The sequence below is a fragment of the Capricornis sumatraensis genome, chromosome 1 (genome assembly GCF_032405125.1).
Source record: "Capricornis sumatraensis isolate serow.1 chromosome 1, serow.2, whole genome shotgun sequence".
NCBI classification, from domain to species: domain Eukaryota; kingdom Metazoa; phylum Chordata; class Mammalia; order Artiodactyla; family Bovidae; genus Capricornis; species Capricornis sumatraensis.
The window spans coordinates 135864148-135884433 of record NC_091069.1 but is presented as its reverse complement, the minus strand read 5'-3'; the positions used below and the strand labels follow the sequence as shown (position 1 = coordinate 135884433).

Here is a 20286-nt window from a genome sequence, read left to right as displayed (position 1 = left end):
TTACCTCCTAAGATACTAGACTGCAGCCACAGAATCAGAATCAAGGGTGACAGGTTAGGGTAGTGATAATGGATAGAATTAGAACACTAGTATCTTTATTTTGAAGTGTTCCTCAGGTAGTTCTCATTGTTCATCCAAGGTTGCAAACTACTGTCAAAGACACATATAAAAGTCTAATATTCTCTTTACTGAATTCAGGGGACATGTTCTTATTCCAAACATGTCACAGTTCAGTGTATATAAATCAATTTCCACAAATGTTTAATTCCCTCTGTTAAGGCCACAAGGGAACATATAATACATGTTGGAAAGATAACTATAAAACATTTTCTTTTTCTTTTTTAGTGCTTATGGAAGTGAATCACAGGTATCTAGAAAATTAAACTGTCCATAAATACACGTTCTCTGATTGCTCCCTTTATGTGAACATTGATTCTAGAAATACTTTAAATGTATTAGCAGACTCTCTTTTTCTTGTATCCATGTACTGTAAAATATCTTGCAATTATTTTGCAGTCTTTAATTCTTTTGTCCTTCAATATGGGCATGCTGCTGCTACTGCTGCTAAGTCACTTCAGTCGTGTCCAACACTGTGTGACTCCATAGACGGCAGCCCACCAGGCTCCCCTGTCCCTGAGATTCTCCAGGCAAGAACACTGGAGTGGGTTGCCATTTCCTTCTCCAGTACATGAAAGTGAAAAGTGAAAGGGAAGTCGCTCAGTCGTGTCTGACTCTTTGCGACCCCATGGACCGCAGCCTACCAGGCTCCTCTGTCCATGGGATTTTCCAGGCAAAAGTACTGGAGTGGGATGCCATCGCCTTCTCCACAACATGGACATAGTAGATTTTAAATATGATTATAAAATCTGGAGATTTGAACACTTTCATTTTTCTTTAGGAGTATCATTTTTAATAAAAGTATTTTGTGCTTTTTTAAATTTTGTAGGCATTATTTTTTTTTAATAGAGCTTTTGTTTAGTATTTGTAGTATTTGATCTTTTATTGATGTGTTAGAAAACGGAAGAAAATCACATTTTGTTCCTGTTTAGGTGGGTGTTATTTTTAGTTATAGTTAATAGAAGTATTTGCACTTTGGCCAAGTAATAATAGTGAATTCAAATAATAATACCTTCAGGACCGTAATGTATATACTATATAATCTTTTTATGATTTGATTATTTGCATTTAAGCTGAATTCTTTTATTGAGTGGCACAGTTAAGTGTATGTTAAATATCAACATTAATTTTTAATCCTCTTCAATGTAAAGTTTTTTTTTACTCTTCATTCTGTTCATCTTTAACATCTTTCAAATATGCCAGTAAGCCATAAATTTCCACAAGTGATTCAGTATGCTCCTGATTGGGAAAAAAAAAAAAAAAATTGTGTGTGTATCCTGTGCTTATAGTTACTCAGTCATGTCTGACTCTGTGACTCTGTGGACTGTAGCCCGCCAGGCCCCTTTGTCCATGGGGATTCTCCAGGCCGGAATACTAGAGTGGGTTGCCATGCCATTCTCCAGGGGATTGTCCCAACGCAGGGACTGAACCCAGTCTCCTGCATTTCAGGTGGATACTTTACCAGTTGAGCTACCAGGGTAGCCTGTGAGTAAAATAAATATTATATGTATAAGATATGCAATATGTATAAGATTGCATATCTTATTTATTTTATGAAATACATATTTATATATTTGAAAACAGTGAACCATAAGTCACTGCATTTCAGCCCATTATTGTCTGAGCCTCATGCAGAAGTCAGGTAGGTATCCTGTGTGCTTTATTGAGTTTCCCTGCTTCTCCAGAGAGCTTGTCACACTTGGAGATCAAAGTTCATTTGCTGTTCTGTGCTTTCACTGTCTACATAAGATGGGACTATCTATGTTTAATAATTTAAATACACTTCAGTTGGAAAGGTTTAAAGTAAATGACTCCATTGTGGAGACACATATTATTTTTCACTACTTCTTCCCATTGTCGCTGTCTATCAGTTGATAAGAAATTATCCAAATGGATATTTTGAGTTTCATATCTCACATGTACTCATTATCTGTTTCTCATTATGTTGTCTGTTTAATCGGTTTCTCATTAGATGGGTGTACTATGTATTTTGTAATTCATGCATACCTATTTGTAGCTTTTCCTCTGATAGAACTTGCACCTGACAAAATATGTGACTTTTGTGGAAGGAAAGAGTGAGAGTGTTTTATTCCACATTATTAAACCTTAATTTATAAAGAATATTTAAATGTTACTCTGAATTCTTTTCATTATTAACTGTTTTCTTTATTTACCAGTCAGATATATTCTTGGAGATAGTCTCAATGTATATTAAGTATATGTGTTTTCTCAAAAAAGCTTATGGTTTTTAGAATTACCTATTCTATATTTAGTTTCTGGAGTTTTTCTACATTTCTGTTAAGGTGGTAAATGCATTCTCCCCCACCCCCTACACTTTATATTTTACTTCATTACAGTAGCACTTAGAGTGATTGCTTAAGAATCATGGTTTGTTTTTTTTTTTTTTTTCAAATGATTCAACTTATCACCATATAAATTTTTATAATTATACTTAATGAAGTATTTTAAAGTGAGTTTTGACTCATCCTATGATAATACCTCTCCCATCTAGCACTTCAAAAACTACTTCTTAATATTTTTTGTTGGTGTTATACTGGATTATACTGTGTTTACTTAATAGAATTCTAGCCTTCACTGCCCATGGGTGACTCTCTTTAAAGCACACCTTTTTCAGTAATGAAAACTCACTGATTTTTTCCCCCTTTTCATGGCTTTTTTCTTTTATTACTGTATTGATCTTCCAATATCTTAGAAGTTTAAATCTTATATTTTTATATCATGTGTAATTCATTTGTTTTCCAGTCTAAGTCACCTAATCAATCTTTACCTGATTACAACATTGCAGCTTTGTTCCTATTCTTTTCTCTTAAGAGTAGTTATACTCACTTGCTCGGATATTTTCAATGCCTGCTTCCTAAATCTTGCATAATCCCTTTGGATTTTGTCTTTTTGTAGTGATGTCACTTTATAAGGTTTTTGTTCATGTAATGGACCTGAAATGAAGCAAACACTTTATCAGTTCTACTTAGTTATTTGTTTCTTTAAAGATTTGCCTCAGGCAAAAGACAGAAACAGAAAAATATATTATTGTTGTAATGATTTTTAACTAGGCTAGAAAGCTGGGGAACTGGGATGGAAACCTATGGGAGTAATACTCCTTTTTATGGATACAGGTGCATATGTCTCTCTAAATCATTCTAAATAAGGACCTGTTTTTAGGAGAAACAGTTACTGATCTTCATTTATTTCTTTTGGGCAATATACTGCAGTTTCTCCTCTCTCAGGTATAGGTATTACAGAAGTGAATGTTTTTATCTCTGTAATTCTACAGTTGGTGTTAAGTCAGGAGCAAAGTAGTTATAAGGTATAGTCAAAAATAGTCTCTATTCTGTGCATAGGTATTCTTTATGCAACAATTTGATATAATTTGGTCTGATGCTCATTTTTGTCATATAAATTTATTTTTTTGTAGCTAATATGCTTAACCTTTTATTTTAAGGCATTTTTTTTAGTGCCTTCATTTTCATTAGAGAAATCCTTTAACTGTTCCTACTCAAGCTATTGTTACAAGACTTAACCTTGAAAATTTTCTTATTTCTTAATAAAAACGGAAAAAAAAAAAACACCCTGACTTGTGATGGCATGTTTTAAAATGAATTTTATTCAAAGCTTAGGGGACTGGAATGCAAAAGTAGAAAGTCAAGAAACACCTTGAGTAACAGGCACATTTGGCCTTGGAGTACAGAATGAAGCAGAGCAAAGGCTAATAGAATTTTGCCAAGAGAACGCACTGGTCATAGAAAATACCCTCTTCCAACAACACAAGAGAAGACTCCATCCCCAGATGGCCAACACCAAAATCATATTGATTATATTCTTTGCAGTCAAAGATGGAGATGCTCTATACCATCAGCAAAAACAAGACCAGGAGCTGACTATAGGTATAGTCAAAAATAGTCTCTATTCTGTGCATGGGTATTCTTTATGCAACAATTTGATACAATTTGATCTGATGCTCATTTTTGTCATATTATAAAAGTTATTTATTTATTTATTTATCTGACATATGCTCAGATCATGAACTACTTCTTGCCAAATTCAGACTGAAATTGAAGAAAGTGGGGAAAGCCACTAGGCCGTTCAGGTATGACCTAAATCAAATCCCTTACGATTATACCTCCCTCAATATCTGGAAATGAGAAATAGATTTAAGAGACTAGATTTGATAGACAGAGTACCTGGTGTACTATTGACGGAGGTTCGTGACATTGTACAGGAGACAGGAATCAAGATGATCCCCAAGAAAAAGAAATGCAAAAAAGCAAAATGGCTGTCTGGGGAGGCTTTACAAATAGCTGTGAAAAGAAGGGAAGTGAAAAGCAAAGGAGAAAAGGAAAGATATACCCATTTGACTGTAGAATTCCAAAGAATAGCAAGGAGAGATAAGAAAGCCTTCCTCAGCGATCAATGCAAAGAAATAGAGGAGAACAATAGAATGGGAAAGACTAGAGATCTCTTCAGGAAAATGAGAGATACCAAGGAAACATTTCTTACAAAGATGGGCTCAATAAAGGACAGAAATGGTATGAACCTAACAGAAGCAGAAGATATTAAGAGGCTTAAGTGGCAAGAATACACAGAACTATACAAAAAAGATCTTCATGACCCAGAAAATCACAATGGTGTGGTCACTCACCTAGAGCCAGACATCCTGGAATATGAAGTCAAGTGGGCCTTAGGAAGCATCACTATGGACAAAGCTAGTGGAGGTGATGGAATTCCAGTTGAGCTGTTTGAAATCCTGAAAGATGATGCTGTGAAAGTGCTGCACTCAATATGCCAGCAAATTTGGAAAACTCAGCAATGGCCACAGAACTGGAAAAGGTCAGTTTTCATTCCAATCCCAAAGAAAGGCAATGGCAAATAATGTTCAAACCACCACACAATTGCACTCATCTCACATGCTAGTAAAGTAATGCTCAAAATTCTCCAAGCCAGGCTTCAGCAATACGGCAACCGTGAACTTCCTGATGTTCAAGCTGGTTTTAGAAAAGGCAGAGGAACCAGAGATGAAATTGCCAAAATCCATTGGATCGTTGAAAAGTCAAAAGAGTTCCACAAAAACATCTACTTATGCTTTATTTTCTATGCCAAAGCCCTTGACTGTATGGATCACAATAGACTGTGGAAAATTCTTACAGAGATGGGAATCCCAGGCCATCTGATCTGCCTCTTGAGAAATCTATATGCTGGCCAGGAAGCAACAGTTAGAACTCGACATGGAACAACAGACTGGTCCCAAATAGGAAAAGGAGTACGTCAAGGCTGTATACTGTCACCCTGCTTATTTAACTTATATGCAGAGTACATCATGAGAAATGCTGGGCTGGATGAAGCACAAGCTGGAATCAAGATTGCCAGGAGAAATATCAATAACCTCAGAAATGCAGATGACACTACTCTTATGTCAGAAAGTAAAGAAGAACTAAAGAGCCTCTTGATGAAAGTGAAAGAAGAGAGTGAAAAGATTGTCTTAAAGCTCAACATTCAGAAAACTAAGATCATGGCATCTGGTCCCATCACTTCCTAGCAAATAGATGGGGAAACAGTGGAAACAGTGACAGACTTCATATTTTGGGGCTTCAAAATCACTACAGATGTTGACTGCAGTCATGAAATTAAAAGACACACACTCCTTGGAAGGAAAGTTTTGACCAACATGGGTAGCATATTAAAAAGCAGAGACATTACTTTTTCAACAAAGGTCTGTCTAGTGAAAGCTATGGTTTTTCCAGTGGTCATGTATGGATGTGAGAGTTGGACTATAAAGAAAGCTGAGCACTGAAGAATCGATACTTTTGAACTGTGGTGTTGGAGAAGACTCTTGAGAGTCCTTTGGACTGCAAGGAGATCCAACTAGTCCATCCTGAAGGAGATCAGTTCTGAGTGTTTATTGGAAGGACTGATGTTGAAGTTGAAACTCCAATACTTTGGCCACCTGATGCGAAGAGCTGACTCATTTGAAAAGACTCTGATGCTAGGACAGATTGAGGACAGGAGGAGAAGGGGACGACAGAGAATTAGATGGCTGGATGGCATCACTGACTCAATGTACATGAATTTGGATGAACTCTGGGAGTTGGTGATGGACAGGGAGGCCTGATGTGCTGTAGTCCATGGGTCGCAAAGAGTCGGACATGACTGAGCTACTGAACTGAACTAAAAATAATGGGAGCCAGTGAAAATCCATCAGTAGTTTACTGCTTTTGAAAGTCAACTGATTTCTGTCTTTTCTTTGTCAAGCTGCTATCAAGAATATTGCCTTTTCTTTTATTTTGTATAGTGTCCAGTACTGCTTAACGTAAGAACTTAAGAGACTCAGTCTAATCATTTAATCTCTTTTCTACCTCCCTCAATATCTCAGCATTGTAGATGTTAAGGACATCACAGGGTGTGACAGTTTTTTAGGATAATTTTATATGCATACAGCTTGTTTAAATTTGTTTAATTGAAAATTATTAAGCAAGTTATAAAACAGAGATGGAAATCTCTCAAGTGTATGAACTGTAATATCCAGAAAAATTAAAAGGAAAAATTTAAAATGTCAAATTACAAAGTAAATTTATTGGTAACCATATCAGGCTCAATATCTAAATAATGATAATACCAATTTTAGCTCATATATAATTCTAATCTATTTTTACCAATGTATTAGATGTCATTTTATGAAAGTTTATCCACATAGTGCATTTATATTTGAGGACCTTATTATTATTAGAAAATTATAATTTTCTAAAAAATAATAATTATTATTATTATGTTATTAGAAAACTGCCTTTGTACTTTTATCAGTGTCTTAGCTTTCTTTTCTCATTAGTTGAAATATAAACTCAAGTCACAGTAAAATACAGCCTTTTAATATTAGTGTTTCTGATATTCCTAATTAGAAATTGCAGAATGAAATATTATTATTGTCAACTGATCATCTATTTATTTAAATAGTCTAAACTCTGTTAAATGAAACAAATATATCAAGTATTGGGTAAAAAATAGCCCATTAGCTTCTTTACATTAAATTTTATTTGTATCATGTAATGTGTGACTTTTTTGTTCAACCTCTGGAAATAATTACATGGGAATAGTCTAGCAGCCAAAGCTGCATATTACAAATTCATTTTTTTAGAAGGCTCTCATCAATTCTGAAGCTCAGCAATGATGACCTACAGTCCATGGGGTCACAAAGAATCAGACATGACTTAGCAACTAAACAACAATAACAATTCCTTTTTTAATGTTCTTTTTCATTTTTTCCCCACTCCATTCTAAAAGTTACTTTAAATTATTATATTTTTTCTTTATGTATTTATCTTATCTTTCTATGTACATATATTTTTTCATATTTTAAAAACATACAATGTAATACTGATATTTAGTATTGCATGTTCATATGAAATATGTATATGTCATAAATTATATATTTTTATATTGTATGCTTATATATATATTACATATCATATCAATTACTTTAGATATTATATAATGAGGTTATATAAAAGAATTCGTTGCTTCATAAAATAGAAGTTACTTTGCTTCTTTTAACTTTGACCTGTACTCTATTAAATAGTTATCTTTATTAATATCTTTCTTTTCTGCTTTTTTTTAAAGAAAATATTTTCTTCATAGAATGTAGTTGTGATTTTGCTATTATAACCTGGGCAAATTGAATTATATTTCTCAGTATCTGTGCCTTTTCTCTTGATTTGCTACATTTAGTCATGAAACTGAGAGATACTTTCAATACCAGTTTACAGAATATACTAACACTTCTAACCGGTTAAGCACACCCTCTGTTTTCATATAAAATTGTTCGCCACCTGAGAAGCATCTTATCTCACTGATTTTCCAGTTCAAAGGAACAATATCCTTTGACAAGAAGCATTTCAAAAGATATTCCTGGATTGAATAAATTTACACAGAGACATAATTTTTTTTTACTTCTTCCCTATTTTACCAAACTATTAATTATATTTTATATTCAACTTTTAAGTGTCAGTTTGTAAATAAAACTTGACTTCATATAGTTCATTAAGTCAATTTGAGTTTTTCTCAGGTAGAAGTTTATTTTATTCACTCCTTAATTTCATAATGTTTTTGATGTTAACCTCCCATAAGTCAATGAAATAATTTGATTCACTGAAAAAGGAGTCTAATGTCATATTTACTAAGTTATAAAACATTATAATTATATAAATTATCAATTTCCCATACAAAATTCATCATATTATTTTCTTTAGTATATCTTTTAAAGCAATTTGATTTTTTTGGAGTAATATGTTATGATATTAATATAATTTTTAAACTTTTGTTTTTAACACTTATACACACACATGTGCAACTTGTCTACAAGTCCACAAATGTGTACACAATTATATAATTACTCTATTGGCAATCCTTATCAAAATACTTTTCTTCTGATTATAGAAGCTCTACAAGGAAATAAATTGATAGCAATACAGAAAGATACAATTGGAAAATAAACGCTATTATTAATTTATCTATCTATAGGCAACTATCTCAGTATTTTTTCTGTTTCTTAGATAGTTTTTAGTCTCTGAGTTTGTATGTATTCACACTAGGAACATAATTCCTGGTGGCTCAGATAGTAAAAGCATCTGTCTACAATGCAGGAGACCTGGGTTCTATCCCTGGGTTGAAAAGATCCCCTGGAGAAGGAAATGGCAACCCACTCCAGTACTCTTGCCTGGAAAATCCCAGGGTGGAGGAGCCTGGTAGGACTCCTGGACTCCTGGACTCTTGGTGGGCTCCTGGTAGGACTGTGGGTTACAGTCCATGGGGTTGCAAAGACTCGAACATAACTGAGCGACTTCACTTTTCACTTTTCATGCATTCTTTTGTATAAATTGAAAGCATTTTCTTGTAACCTTCAATATAATTCACTGTATAAATTTTAACAAGCACACACTATTCAAACATTCTCTTTTTGCTAATAAATATAATACTAAGATAAATAGGTAACAATATAGTTCTTTTGGAACTTCTCTGATTATTTTCACAGGGCATACTTCTACAGTTAGAACTGCTGAGTCATTGAGAATTACTTTTTAAAAAAATTTAGATTCATATTGTCAAATTGCTGTTTAGAATATCCATGCTGTTTTATACTCATATTAGTAGTGAATAAGATTTTCAGTTTGCTAGTACGGAGTAACAGAGAAGGCAATGGCACCCCACTCCAGTACTGTTGCCTGGAAAACCCCATGGACGGAGGAGCCTGGTAGGCTGCAGTTTCATGCATTGAAGAAGGAAATGGCAACCCACTCCAGTGTTCTTGCCTGGAGAATCCCAGGGATGAGGGAGCCTGGTGGGCTGTCTATGGGGTCGCATAGAGTCAGACACGACTGAAGCGACGTAGCAGCAGCAGCAGCAGTATTGAGTAAACGCTTCTGTCCATCAACTATTAGATTTTATTGTTGAAAAATCAGTCAAGTCAAGCTAGCTCTTTCTTTTCAATTTGCCATATAACATGTGCTGTTTTGAAGTTATAAATTAATGATATAAAGTCTTATTTCATCTAAAAAATATTTTATCTGAATCTGAACTCAAGCAAGCACAAATTCAGGAAGTGTACTCATCTCTCCACTTTCTCCCTCCGAAAAGATTTTGGGAGCAGAGTTTAGTCCAGAAAAGCCGTATTTTTCACCCGTTGGATTGTCTCTCAAGTTTGAGTTATTTAGACTTACTATAAGACTCTTTTCCAGTGGTCATGTATGGATGTGAGAGTTGGACTGTGAAGAAAGCTGAGCGCCGAAGAATTGATGCTTTTGACCTGTGGTGTTGGAGAAGACTCTTGAGAGTCCCTTGGACTGCAAGGAGATCCAACCAGTCCATTCTGAAGGAGATCAGCCCTGGGATTTCTTTGGAAGGAATGATGCTAATGCTGAAACTCCAGTACTTTGGCCACCTCATGCAAAGAGTTGACTCATTGGAAAAGACTCTGATGCTGGGAGGGATTGGGGGCAGGAGGAGAAGGGGACAACAGAGGATGAGATGGCTGGATGGCATCACTGACTCGATGGATGTGAGTCTGAGTGAACTCCAGGAGTTGGTGATGGACAGGGAGGCCTGGCGTGCTGTGATTCATGGGGTCACAGAGTCAGACACAACTGAGTGACTGAACTGAACTGAACTGATAAGACTCTTGGGCTTCCCTTGTGGCTCAGCTGGTAAAGAATCCACCTGCAATGTGGGAGACCCCAGTTTGATTCCCGGGTTGGGAAGATCCCCTGGAGAAAAGACACGCTACCCCCTCCAGTATTCTGGCTTGGAGAATTCAGTGGACTGTATAGTCCATGGGGTCGCAAAGAGTTGAACATGACTGAGCGACTTTCACTTTCACTTTCATGATACACTTAGTTGGTTATTACAACAGTTTAGAAACAACAAATCATAGGCGAAGATAGGTGGCTACTCTAATCAAGTATGTTTCTTAGGAAAACCTAAACTTTTGTAGCAGAAATCCCTTCAATTCAGGAGCCTGAAGAATCGAGAAATTTATTTCCCTTCTCTGTAATGATTGCAGTAAAATGTTCCAGATTTGGTGGGAAGCGTTGTTTTACATATCATTCAGAGATCCAGGCTCTACTTTTATTGCTAAAAAAAAAAGGAAAGAATTGGATAATTAAAAGTTTTCTCGTCAACCATCAACATTATAAAAATTGTTGAATAGGAATGTCTAATATAAAACACTAATAGAAATGAAGAAATAGAACTTTTGGTAACAAAAATATTAAAGTTGTTCAAGAATGAGTAAATAATCCATTGTCAGGTATAGGATTTTATTTTGTTGTACCTTCAAGCTGATAAGTTAACCTGTTACTGTTTCATGGATTCTGGCAGAAAACACAGAACTCCTGAATCAGAGACTTGTACTGGTTCCTCTTGTTTGCAGGAGTTCCCCTTGTTTTCCAAGTCGTATAGGGATGATGTTGTGTGGTCTATACTAATGCTATGCACACAGTTAGTTTGCCTCATAGCTGAGGAATATTTACCTTCTGTTATAGAAGCCTTAAGGAAGCCTGTCCATTGTGTTCATGGAAAACATTATCTCATTCCTCAGGGTTGCTTGCCACACGAGAAATGGCCTCTGTTATCAATAAGACCTTATATTAGTATATCCAGCAAAATATGTAGGAGTGAGGAAGACCCATAGAAGGAATCTTCCTTCCAGCTTCTATTACTCAGTAGCCTCCAAAGATGTTCATGTGTACTGTAAGATAAGTAATTTTCCAAAGAATGTGGAAATTATATTCAGCATAAGGAAATTCTATATGTTCTTTGCTTGAAGTTTTAAATATTCTCTCTGCCAGCAGATACCTTGAAAAATAATAACTGATTCCTGATCATCCTTTGGAGGAATTGTAGAGTCATTTGCAAAAAAGAGAAAAGATAGGTAGATGGATTAGGCAGGGTGCTATTCATGGAAAACCAATTTCTGGTATTTTATTTCTCCTTAGCCTGCCCTAGGTTGATGAGTGAGCAAAAAAGCCTTTTCTCACATATAACACTGTGTGTATTATACTAGAAATGTATGTGACTTAAGGAACATATTTCAGAAGATAAAATACTCCTGTACACTGTTGATCTTATTCGTTTATGTTTTTGTGAAAACTATTTGAATAATAGCAGTACTTAGCTGTGATAGGCTTTAATAAGTGGGAGGCATAACTAAAGAGATAAAATTGAACTCATGTAAGTTGACGTTTCTTTCTACCACTCACCTGTCCCCTCCATCTTAAATCATGATTTTTTCTTTTTCTGTGTCTGAGGGAAGGGCCATGAAAACCTGTTGAGCAAAAGGAAGTGAGTGTTAGAAGCTCTGCTCAGCTTTTCGTTCTACCACTTGGTAACTTTGGGACTCTGGCTGCTCATTTAATCTCAGTTAATATTTGGGTTATAACGATTCCCTGGAATCAAGTGAGATATGATGTGAAAGTGCTTTCTGAACTATAAAGCATTCTACAAATATTTAATTACCAATAATTGTGCATACTTGAGCTTTTCTCAATTAAAAGAGTCTGAGTAATATGTTCTTCCTCAATGCTTAGGGTGTACTGATAACTCAGCATTTAGATCAGTTCCTGATCTGAACATTTTTTGTTACACGCTGCCTGTTTTTGGAAGGCTTAATTAATTAAAAAAAAAAAAACTTTAAAAAACTATATTCTAGTCACTTGGAAACTCTGTTCATGTAGCTCACTTTGTTCTCTAACCATGCTGATGAATTGTTATTGTTATTGTTTGTACTGACAGCATTAGTGATACTATTGGCAAATATAGAAATAAATGATTAAAAAGGAAAATGTTTGGTTTCATATGGTAAAGCATACTTTGAATAAGGTGTACAAGAAGTAAAAAGTGAAAAATATTTGAAAGGTAGTGTTTGTCTATATAATACAGTTATTAATCAAAACCCATTTTTTTCCTTTAGCCTCTTGAAAATGTTATCATTAATTGCTATGAAAAGAAAAAGTAAAAGATGGTGATATAACTCATCACTTTCTTTTTTAAGATTCGTTTCTTCTGTTGATTGATTTATTCACAGTAGCTTGCAGTAATGTTCATGTCTTTTTACTATCTACTCTATGCTTACTTTAATTAACTACTATAATGGTTGGTTGGCAATGATGGAAATTGCCAGAGAATCATAAAATATTCAAGCTGGAAATGACTTTAAGGATCATATACCATGGCAGATGAGGAGAGCAAGGTTCATAGAATTTAAACATCCTTACGGTCACACATCTGGATGGCAGTGTAGATTCTTAAGCTCATTCCTCCGTTCTTTCCTTGCCACAGTGCTCATAGACTATCATGCATTAGCTTAGAGTTTTGGAAGTATTTTAAGGCAATAACATCTTGTTCTCTTTTTAGCTTGTTATCAGGAGTAAAAGTGGAGAAATCTTGTACCGTATTTCACCGTGGGCGAAATATGTGACTCGTGAAGGCAGTAATGTGAACTATGATTGGATACACTGGGATCCAGAATACTCGTATAAAGTGAGAACAACACATCTTTAAATAAATGCTTGCCCAATATTCCTAGGAAAATTAATTTTTACTTTTATAACTTTTATAGTCATGTTCAACTTCTCTCTTCACCACCAATTTAATATTTTACATCATAGTGCACCTGTTTGCTATACATATATCAGAGCCCATCATCTGTAGCCAATAAAATGTAAAAGTGAGTTTTTATTTGAGCGTGTGTTCTGAAATAGGGGTGGGGCAGAACAGTAAATCTCTGTGTACTCCCTGCTAAGGAATACTGATTTTTAAATAAAATTTCAATTAATCAAAGACTCCAGTGGTATAATATTTATCACTGTTTGGGTCTGAAGCAGAATCAGGGTCCTTAGGAACAATGAAGACGTCTCGTGAATGTATGTTTTTTCATGAATGTTTTAATTGAAGTAATTTTAAAAAATAATAATTAATTTATTTTAATTGGAGGCTAATTACTTTGCAATATTATAGTGGTTTTTGCCATACATTGACATGAATCAGCCATGGGTGTACATGTGTTCCCATCCTGAACCCCCCTTCCACCTCCTTCCTCATCCCATCCCTCAGGGTCATCCCAGTGCACTGGCCCGAGTGCCCTGTCCCATCCATCAAACCTGGGCTGGTGATCTGTTTCACATTAATTGGAGTAATTTTTTAAGGCTGTCTTACTGACAAGAGTTATAAGTATCTTTGAGCTCAATTTTCTGTCCTTTAAGTTATTGAAGCTTGTTGATAAATGCTTTGCATTTAATAATTATATATGCATTTCACAGTTCTTATGTTTTCTCTAAGGCTTAGGCTCAAAATGCATCTTCACTCAGTGATAAGCCATAAGTCATTGCATGACTTCTCTTTTAAAATAGGTCTATTACCATGATCCTAACAAGGATTTTTTTTTCCCAAAAGAAAATTTAATGGAGATAGACAGTGCCTTTCATATGTGAAAGTAGTTTCAAAGTGTTTGAGTTAATTCATCATTTCATTTAACATGCTTAATCGGTTAGTGTCATATCTGCATTTTTGGTCTAATTCTATATGTAATTTTAATATTCTGTAGTTTAAACATTCCAAACCAAAGAAGCCAAAAGGTCTACGAATTTATGAATCTCACGTGGGAATTTCTTCCTATGAAGGAAAAATAGCTTCTTATAAACATTTTACATGCAATGTACTACCAAGAATCAAAGACCTTGGTAAGTAATAACTGTGATTTTTATTCAGATAAAATTTTAATGAGTCTGTTCTCTTATTAGAAAAGCTAATTACAAGTGTCTTTTTTTGTGTTAAGAGATTAAATATGTAATAGAAATGCATTTTATTTTAGGCTTCTCAAATTGCCTTGTAATAGTGATAGCATAGAAAAGAGAAATGGAATAAAGATAGAACATAAGAATTCAAGATATTATTCCAATTTCAATTTTAAGTAATGTGAATTGATGGCTTCCAAAATTGTAGATAAATATATAAGCATAATTACTTTTCTGCAGGAGAGAATTTTTATCAATTTAAGTGGTCATTGATTATAGCCTGTTCGGTTTAGTCTGTTAGGGAAAAATATCTTACATTTGTAAGTAACTGGAGCTCATTTTGTTTCAGAGTCACTGTAGATATAGCTTCTGTTAGGATGACTTATTTGCCAGATATTTATGGTGCATCTTTCTGTGTGAGACACATTGTTCTACATGTTTGTATATTGTACTCTAATGGTAGACCCTGTCTCATGGGAACAAACAAGAGTGAACAGTATAATGTCAGATTATTGATTGGAAATGGTCTAAGTCTGTTATCTTCTTCTTACAGGTTTTTTTTCTCATCGTTTCACAGCATATTAGCACCTGCTCCAGTAGCTAGGCAGAAAGAAAAACTACATTTAATTAGTCTGTTTCTAATAGGCAGTCCACATTTTGGCTAGAGGAAAGTCTCTCATGATGAAGTTTTCATTTATATAGGCGTTTTGATTACCTGAGATGGTGAGGTCAGGTTCCAGAGACCATAATTAATTAAATGTATGGAGAAGTTAATGAGAATTATATTTAATAGATATTATATTAAGGTTGTTATATTTGAGATGTTCTCTCATCTCATTCTGTAATAAATTGTTTATGACCTATATCTTACAGAACTTTTAGCAGGACAGACATTTTCTTTTTCTTTGTGCTTGAACTTCGTAGTTCAGTACTCTCGCATAAATAATTTTGTTGTTGTTCAGTCACTAAGCCATGTCTGACTCTTTGCGACACTATGGACTACAGCATGCCAGACTTCCCTGTCCTTCACCATCTCCTCAGTTCAGTTCAGTTCAGTCGCTCAGTCGTGTCCAACTCTTTGCGACCCCATGAATCGCAGCACGCCAGGCCTCCCTGTCCATCACCATCTCCCAGAGTTCACTCAGACTCACGTCCATCGAGTCGGTGAGGCCATCCAGCCATCTCATCCTCTGTCATCCCCTTCTCCTCCTGCCCCCAATCCCTCCCAGCAACATCTCCTGGAGTTTGTTAAATAAGTTTAGGAATGGTTAATGACATAAAATGAATAATAAAATATACAAATTGATATTTGCCCGTAAGATTAATACTTATTACATAATGGAGAAACAACAAACTCTATATTTTGTTATCAAGTATTATACTTGACATATTATTGAGCAATAGTTTACACACATATTTAAACTGAGAGAGTTAATTTGTTTCTTTTTTAACAGCAAAGCCAAAGATAATAACGTCTCAACAGATTTGGAATCATGGAGTTTATGTTGTCCTTTAAACTTAAGAATCCCTACTTCTGAATGTGAATTTATAATTGTTCCAGTGTTAATTATGTACTAAAATATGTGCACAAGAAGTTATACTAAAATGAATTAGATTTTGAGAACAGAATAGGAATATTTTCTTTTTTTTCAGATTTTATTTTATATTTTTACTTTACAATATTGTATTGGTTTCGCCATACATCAACATGAATCTGTCACGAGTGTACACGTGTTCCCAATCCTGAACCCCCCTCCCACCTCCATCCCCATACCATAACTGGAAATAGAACTGCCTTATGACCCAGCAATTCCGCTGCTGGGTATACACACCAAGGAAACCAGAATTGAAAGAGACATGTGTACGCCAATGTTCATTGCAGCACTGTTTATAATAGCCAGGACATGGAAGCGACCTAGATGTCCATCAGGAATATTTTCCATGTACACTGCAGAAGACAGTCAAATCATATTTGGAAATTTTACCAAATTTTTCTTTGATGAAAAAGAATGTTTTAGTTTTTTAAGAAGACCAAAATTTACTCTACTCTGATTATTTGCTTACATTAAAAACACATTAATAAGTATTTTTAAGTATTAAGAACTTTTAAAAATAAATATCTATCTTTTTGAGCCAGTTCATTTAGAGTTAAAGCAAAACACATTTTCAGATAGAGCAAGGAAAGATGTATGTGTGTGTACTTGTGTGTGTGCGCACACAGGTTTACACATGGATGACTATGGAGTAATTTTTTAGGTGCTAGAAACACCTAAAAATGGAAAATGGAAGTGGAAAATGGAAGCATTAATGCTGGCTTCATAAAAGCCACCTTTTAGAAAAATTGATTTGATGGTATATCTTAGCCTAGAAATAAGAGAAATATAAAGAAAAAGATGAAGTAATGTACATGGCATGCAATCAGTTACTTCTGTTTGGCTTTCATAATCTTCGAAATGAATATTACAAGTGCAACTGAAGTTTAGCATATGCAGATTGTCATCTTTAATATTCTAAAGCCAAATTAAGAGTATATTTGCATATCATTTATTACTTGTTAAAATGAAGACATTTCAAATAGCTAGACTATAACCCTCAAGAACTAACTGTCCAATTTTGTCTTAGAAGGTCAGACAAGAAAAAATGTTAAAGTAGTAGAACTTTTTAAAATGACCAGACATTAGATTATGTGAGAAACTTAATGCCTTTTAAACAGGGGGCTGTGTTTATATATATTTTTATTACTTTTTTTATATGTGGCTTTTAATCTCTATTTGACCTTTGCTTATACAGGATATAATTGCATTCAGTTGATGGCGATCATGGAACATGCTTACTATGCCAGTTTTGGTTACCAAATCACAAGCTTCTTTGCAGCTTCAAGGTAAAATGAAGGTCATGATATCCATTATCTTATGTGAACAAAAAATTTAAAAAAATGGACTGAATTTCTGTATTTCATATGATGTCTTATGACCTACTTTAAGGTTAACAGAGTTAATAAAATCTGAGCATTTTCTTTTAAGATCATAGATTCTTCTCTCATCAAACCTTAGAGACTAGCCTGATTTAAGATTGCTTTTCATGAAATGATTTCTGGTATAGAAAATCCAGTTAGCCTGCTGGAATTGTCATGTTTGGAGGCTAAGCTTTAGTCAGAAAATATTGGCTTAGTGAAGCCCCTGGCTAGAGCTCATATCCTTTTCTGGAAAGAGACTCACTTATGTAGGAAGGTAACTGAGAAGGCCCTTGGTGGGATTTATACTACCCACAGAAGTGTCCTTCTTCCCAGGTTGAAATCCAAGGAATATGACTCTCTGAGCAGAAAAACATCAGAGGGTCCTGTACAGTTGGAGAGGTACCGATCTGAGTAACCACAAGTTGCACAAGTCCAACTTTGCCTCGTGGAGCTTACAGTGTGGTGGCATGTAAACATCAATCCAGCTGGTGGTGGTGTTCAGTTGCTGAGGAGTGTCTGAGTCTTTGTTAACCCATGGACTGTAGCACACCAGGCTTTCCCGTCCTTCACCATCTCCAGAGTTTGCTCAGACTCATGTCCATTGATTCAGTAATGCCATCCAACCATCTCATCCTCTGTGGTCCCCTTTTCCTTCTGCTTCAATCTTACCCAGCATAGGGTCTTTTCCCGTGAGTCAACTTTTCACATCAGGTGGCTGAAGTATTGGAGCTACAGCATCAGTCCTTCCAATGAATATGCAGGACTGATTTCTTTTAGGATTAACTAGTTTGATCTTCTTGCCCTCCAAGGGACTCTGAAGAGTCTCCTGAGTACCACAGTTCAAAAGCATAAATTCTTCAGCACTCTTCCTTCTTTATGGTCCAACTCTCACATCTGTCCATGACTACTGGAAAAGCCATAGCTTTGAATATAGTCCTTGTGGGCAAAGTAATATCTCTGCATTTTAATACACTGTCTAGATTTATCACAGCTTTTCTTCCAAGGAGCAAGTGTCTTTTAATTTCACGGCTGCAGTCACTGTCTGCAGTGATTTTGGAGCCCAAGAAAATAAGGTCTGTCACTGTTTCCATTTTTTCCCCATCTGTTTGCCATGAAGTGATGGGACCAGACGCCATGATCTTAGACAGAAATCCAGTAATTGTATATATATTAAGATTTCCACTTGTAATAAAAGCTGAGAAGATGGAAGATTGTTCTGATAGCATAGAACCAGTGGTTTGACCAGTTTAGATTAGATCTAAACTGATGTTGCAACTGAGATTTAAAACATGATTAAGAGATCAGCAGTTTTCAATCTTAAAAAGTGGGGGGTTATCTAGGGAGAAAGGTGAAGTGGGAGTACGTAGATGGCATTCCAGACATAGAGAAAAGATACTGATCCCTCTACTTGTTTCTCTTTATAGGATTTCTCCTTGAACGAGTTATCTGTCCTTATTATCTCTAATTCCTCCACTTCTCTTCTTTCTTGAGTTCATTCCAAGTAGGTACTCTAACTCTTTGCTGAAATTGCTCTTATCTAAGGTACTGATGGCCTCCACATATTAAGTCAATCATCAGTTCTTAGCTTACTTGACCTGTCAGCAGCATTTGGCACAATTGATTACTCACACCTTCTTTCAACTTTTTTTTTTTTCTTGGCTTTCAGAATATTAAACTTTCCTGTGGTTTTTCTCACATCTTTTGTTGCTTCTTCTTTATTTCCTTTGTTCTTTCTGACCACTAAAGATGGGCCCTCCTAGTGTGCAGCCCTTGGTTCCATTCCCTTCTGTATTTAAATGAAGTATCTTTAGGATCTCATAATGGCACCCCACTCCAGTACTCTTGCCTGGAAAATCTCATGGACAGAGGAGCCTGGTAGGCTGCAGTCCATGGGGTCGTGAAGAGTCAGACATGACTGAGCGACTTCACTTTGACTTTTCACTTTCATGCATTGGAGAAGGAAATGGCAACCCACTCCAGTATTCTTGCCTAGAGAATCCCAGGGATGGGGGAGCCTGGTGGGCTGCCGTCTATGGGGTTGCACAGTCGGACACGACTGAAGCGACTTAGCAGTAGCAGCAATAAGACTCATTCTTATGGTTTAAATACACTTTATATGCCAACCGCCGAATTGAACTCCCCAGTCCTCACCTCTGTTGTGAACTTCAAACAGTTTCTATTTGAGGTTGGGATATTTAATTTGTATCTCATACTTAACCTGTTCCAGACTACATTTCTGTTCTTATCTTCTAACCTTCTTCTCTTGTTATTTCCCTTAATTCAGTAAATCACATTTCTGTCTTTCAGTTACTTAAGCCAGCTACATTATACCTACCTTTTCCCCGTATGGTCTGCACTACGCTCTAATTATCAGAAAACTAGCCACCTGTAACTTCAAAATGTATCGCAAATCTGTCTGCTTCTCCTGTGCCCACTGCTACCATTCTGTCCAAGTTGCCACTTCTTCCCTGAGTCATTTCATTAGCTCTGTAATGGGTCTCTCTGTATTCTCTTTTCTCCCTTTCCTGGCTTTCTCCTCCACACATGGACTACTTTCTGCAAAGTACCCAACGTCATCTGTTTAAGATGAAAATCAGATCATGTCACTTGCATGTCACTCAGAACTCTCTAACAATTCTCAGCGCTCTTTTGAAATAAAAGCCAAATATCATACATTGATCCCTAAGACCTCATGTTGTCTGGGTCCTGGACAGTGTCTGGAGTCCTCTCTTTCTTGATCATTACACTCCAGCCACACTAGTGTGTTTGCTCTTCTTCAGATGCCCATTTCTGTCTCCAATGCCTGTTTATTTCTGAACACTCTTCCTTTCGATATTTGCACGCCTTGCTCCCTACTTCTTTCTTATCTTTGATCAAATATTTCCTTTGTCATAAAACTTTCACGGATGACCTTATTTAAAC

At 35.6% G+C, this 20286-nt stretch overlaps 1 protein-coding gene across 1 annotated transcript in view; it reads left to right on the top strand.

Annotated features, from left to right (window-relative positions):
• Positions 1-20286, top strand: part of GBE1 (1,4-alpha-glucan branching enzyme 1) — a 306336-nt gene that overhangs the window by 140251 nt on the left and 145799 nt on the right. The window contains exons 4-6 of the mRNA XM_068972275.1: positions 13030-13155; positions 14219-14354; positions 17199-17289. Of these exons, the coding sequence (XP_068828376.1) occupies positions 13030-13155; positions 14219-14354; positions 17199-17289 (353 nt within the window). The remainder of the gene's footprint in view (positions 1-13029; positions 13156-14218; positions 14355-17198; positions 17290-20286) is intronic.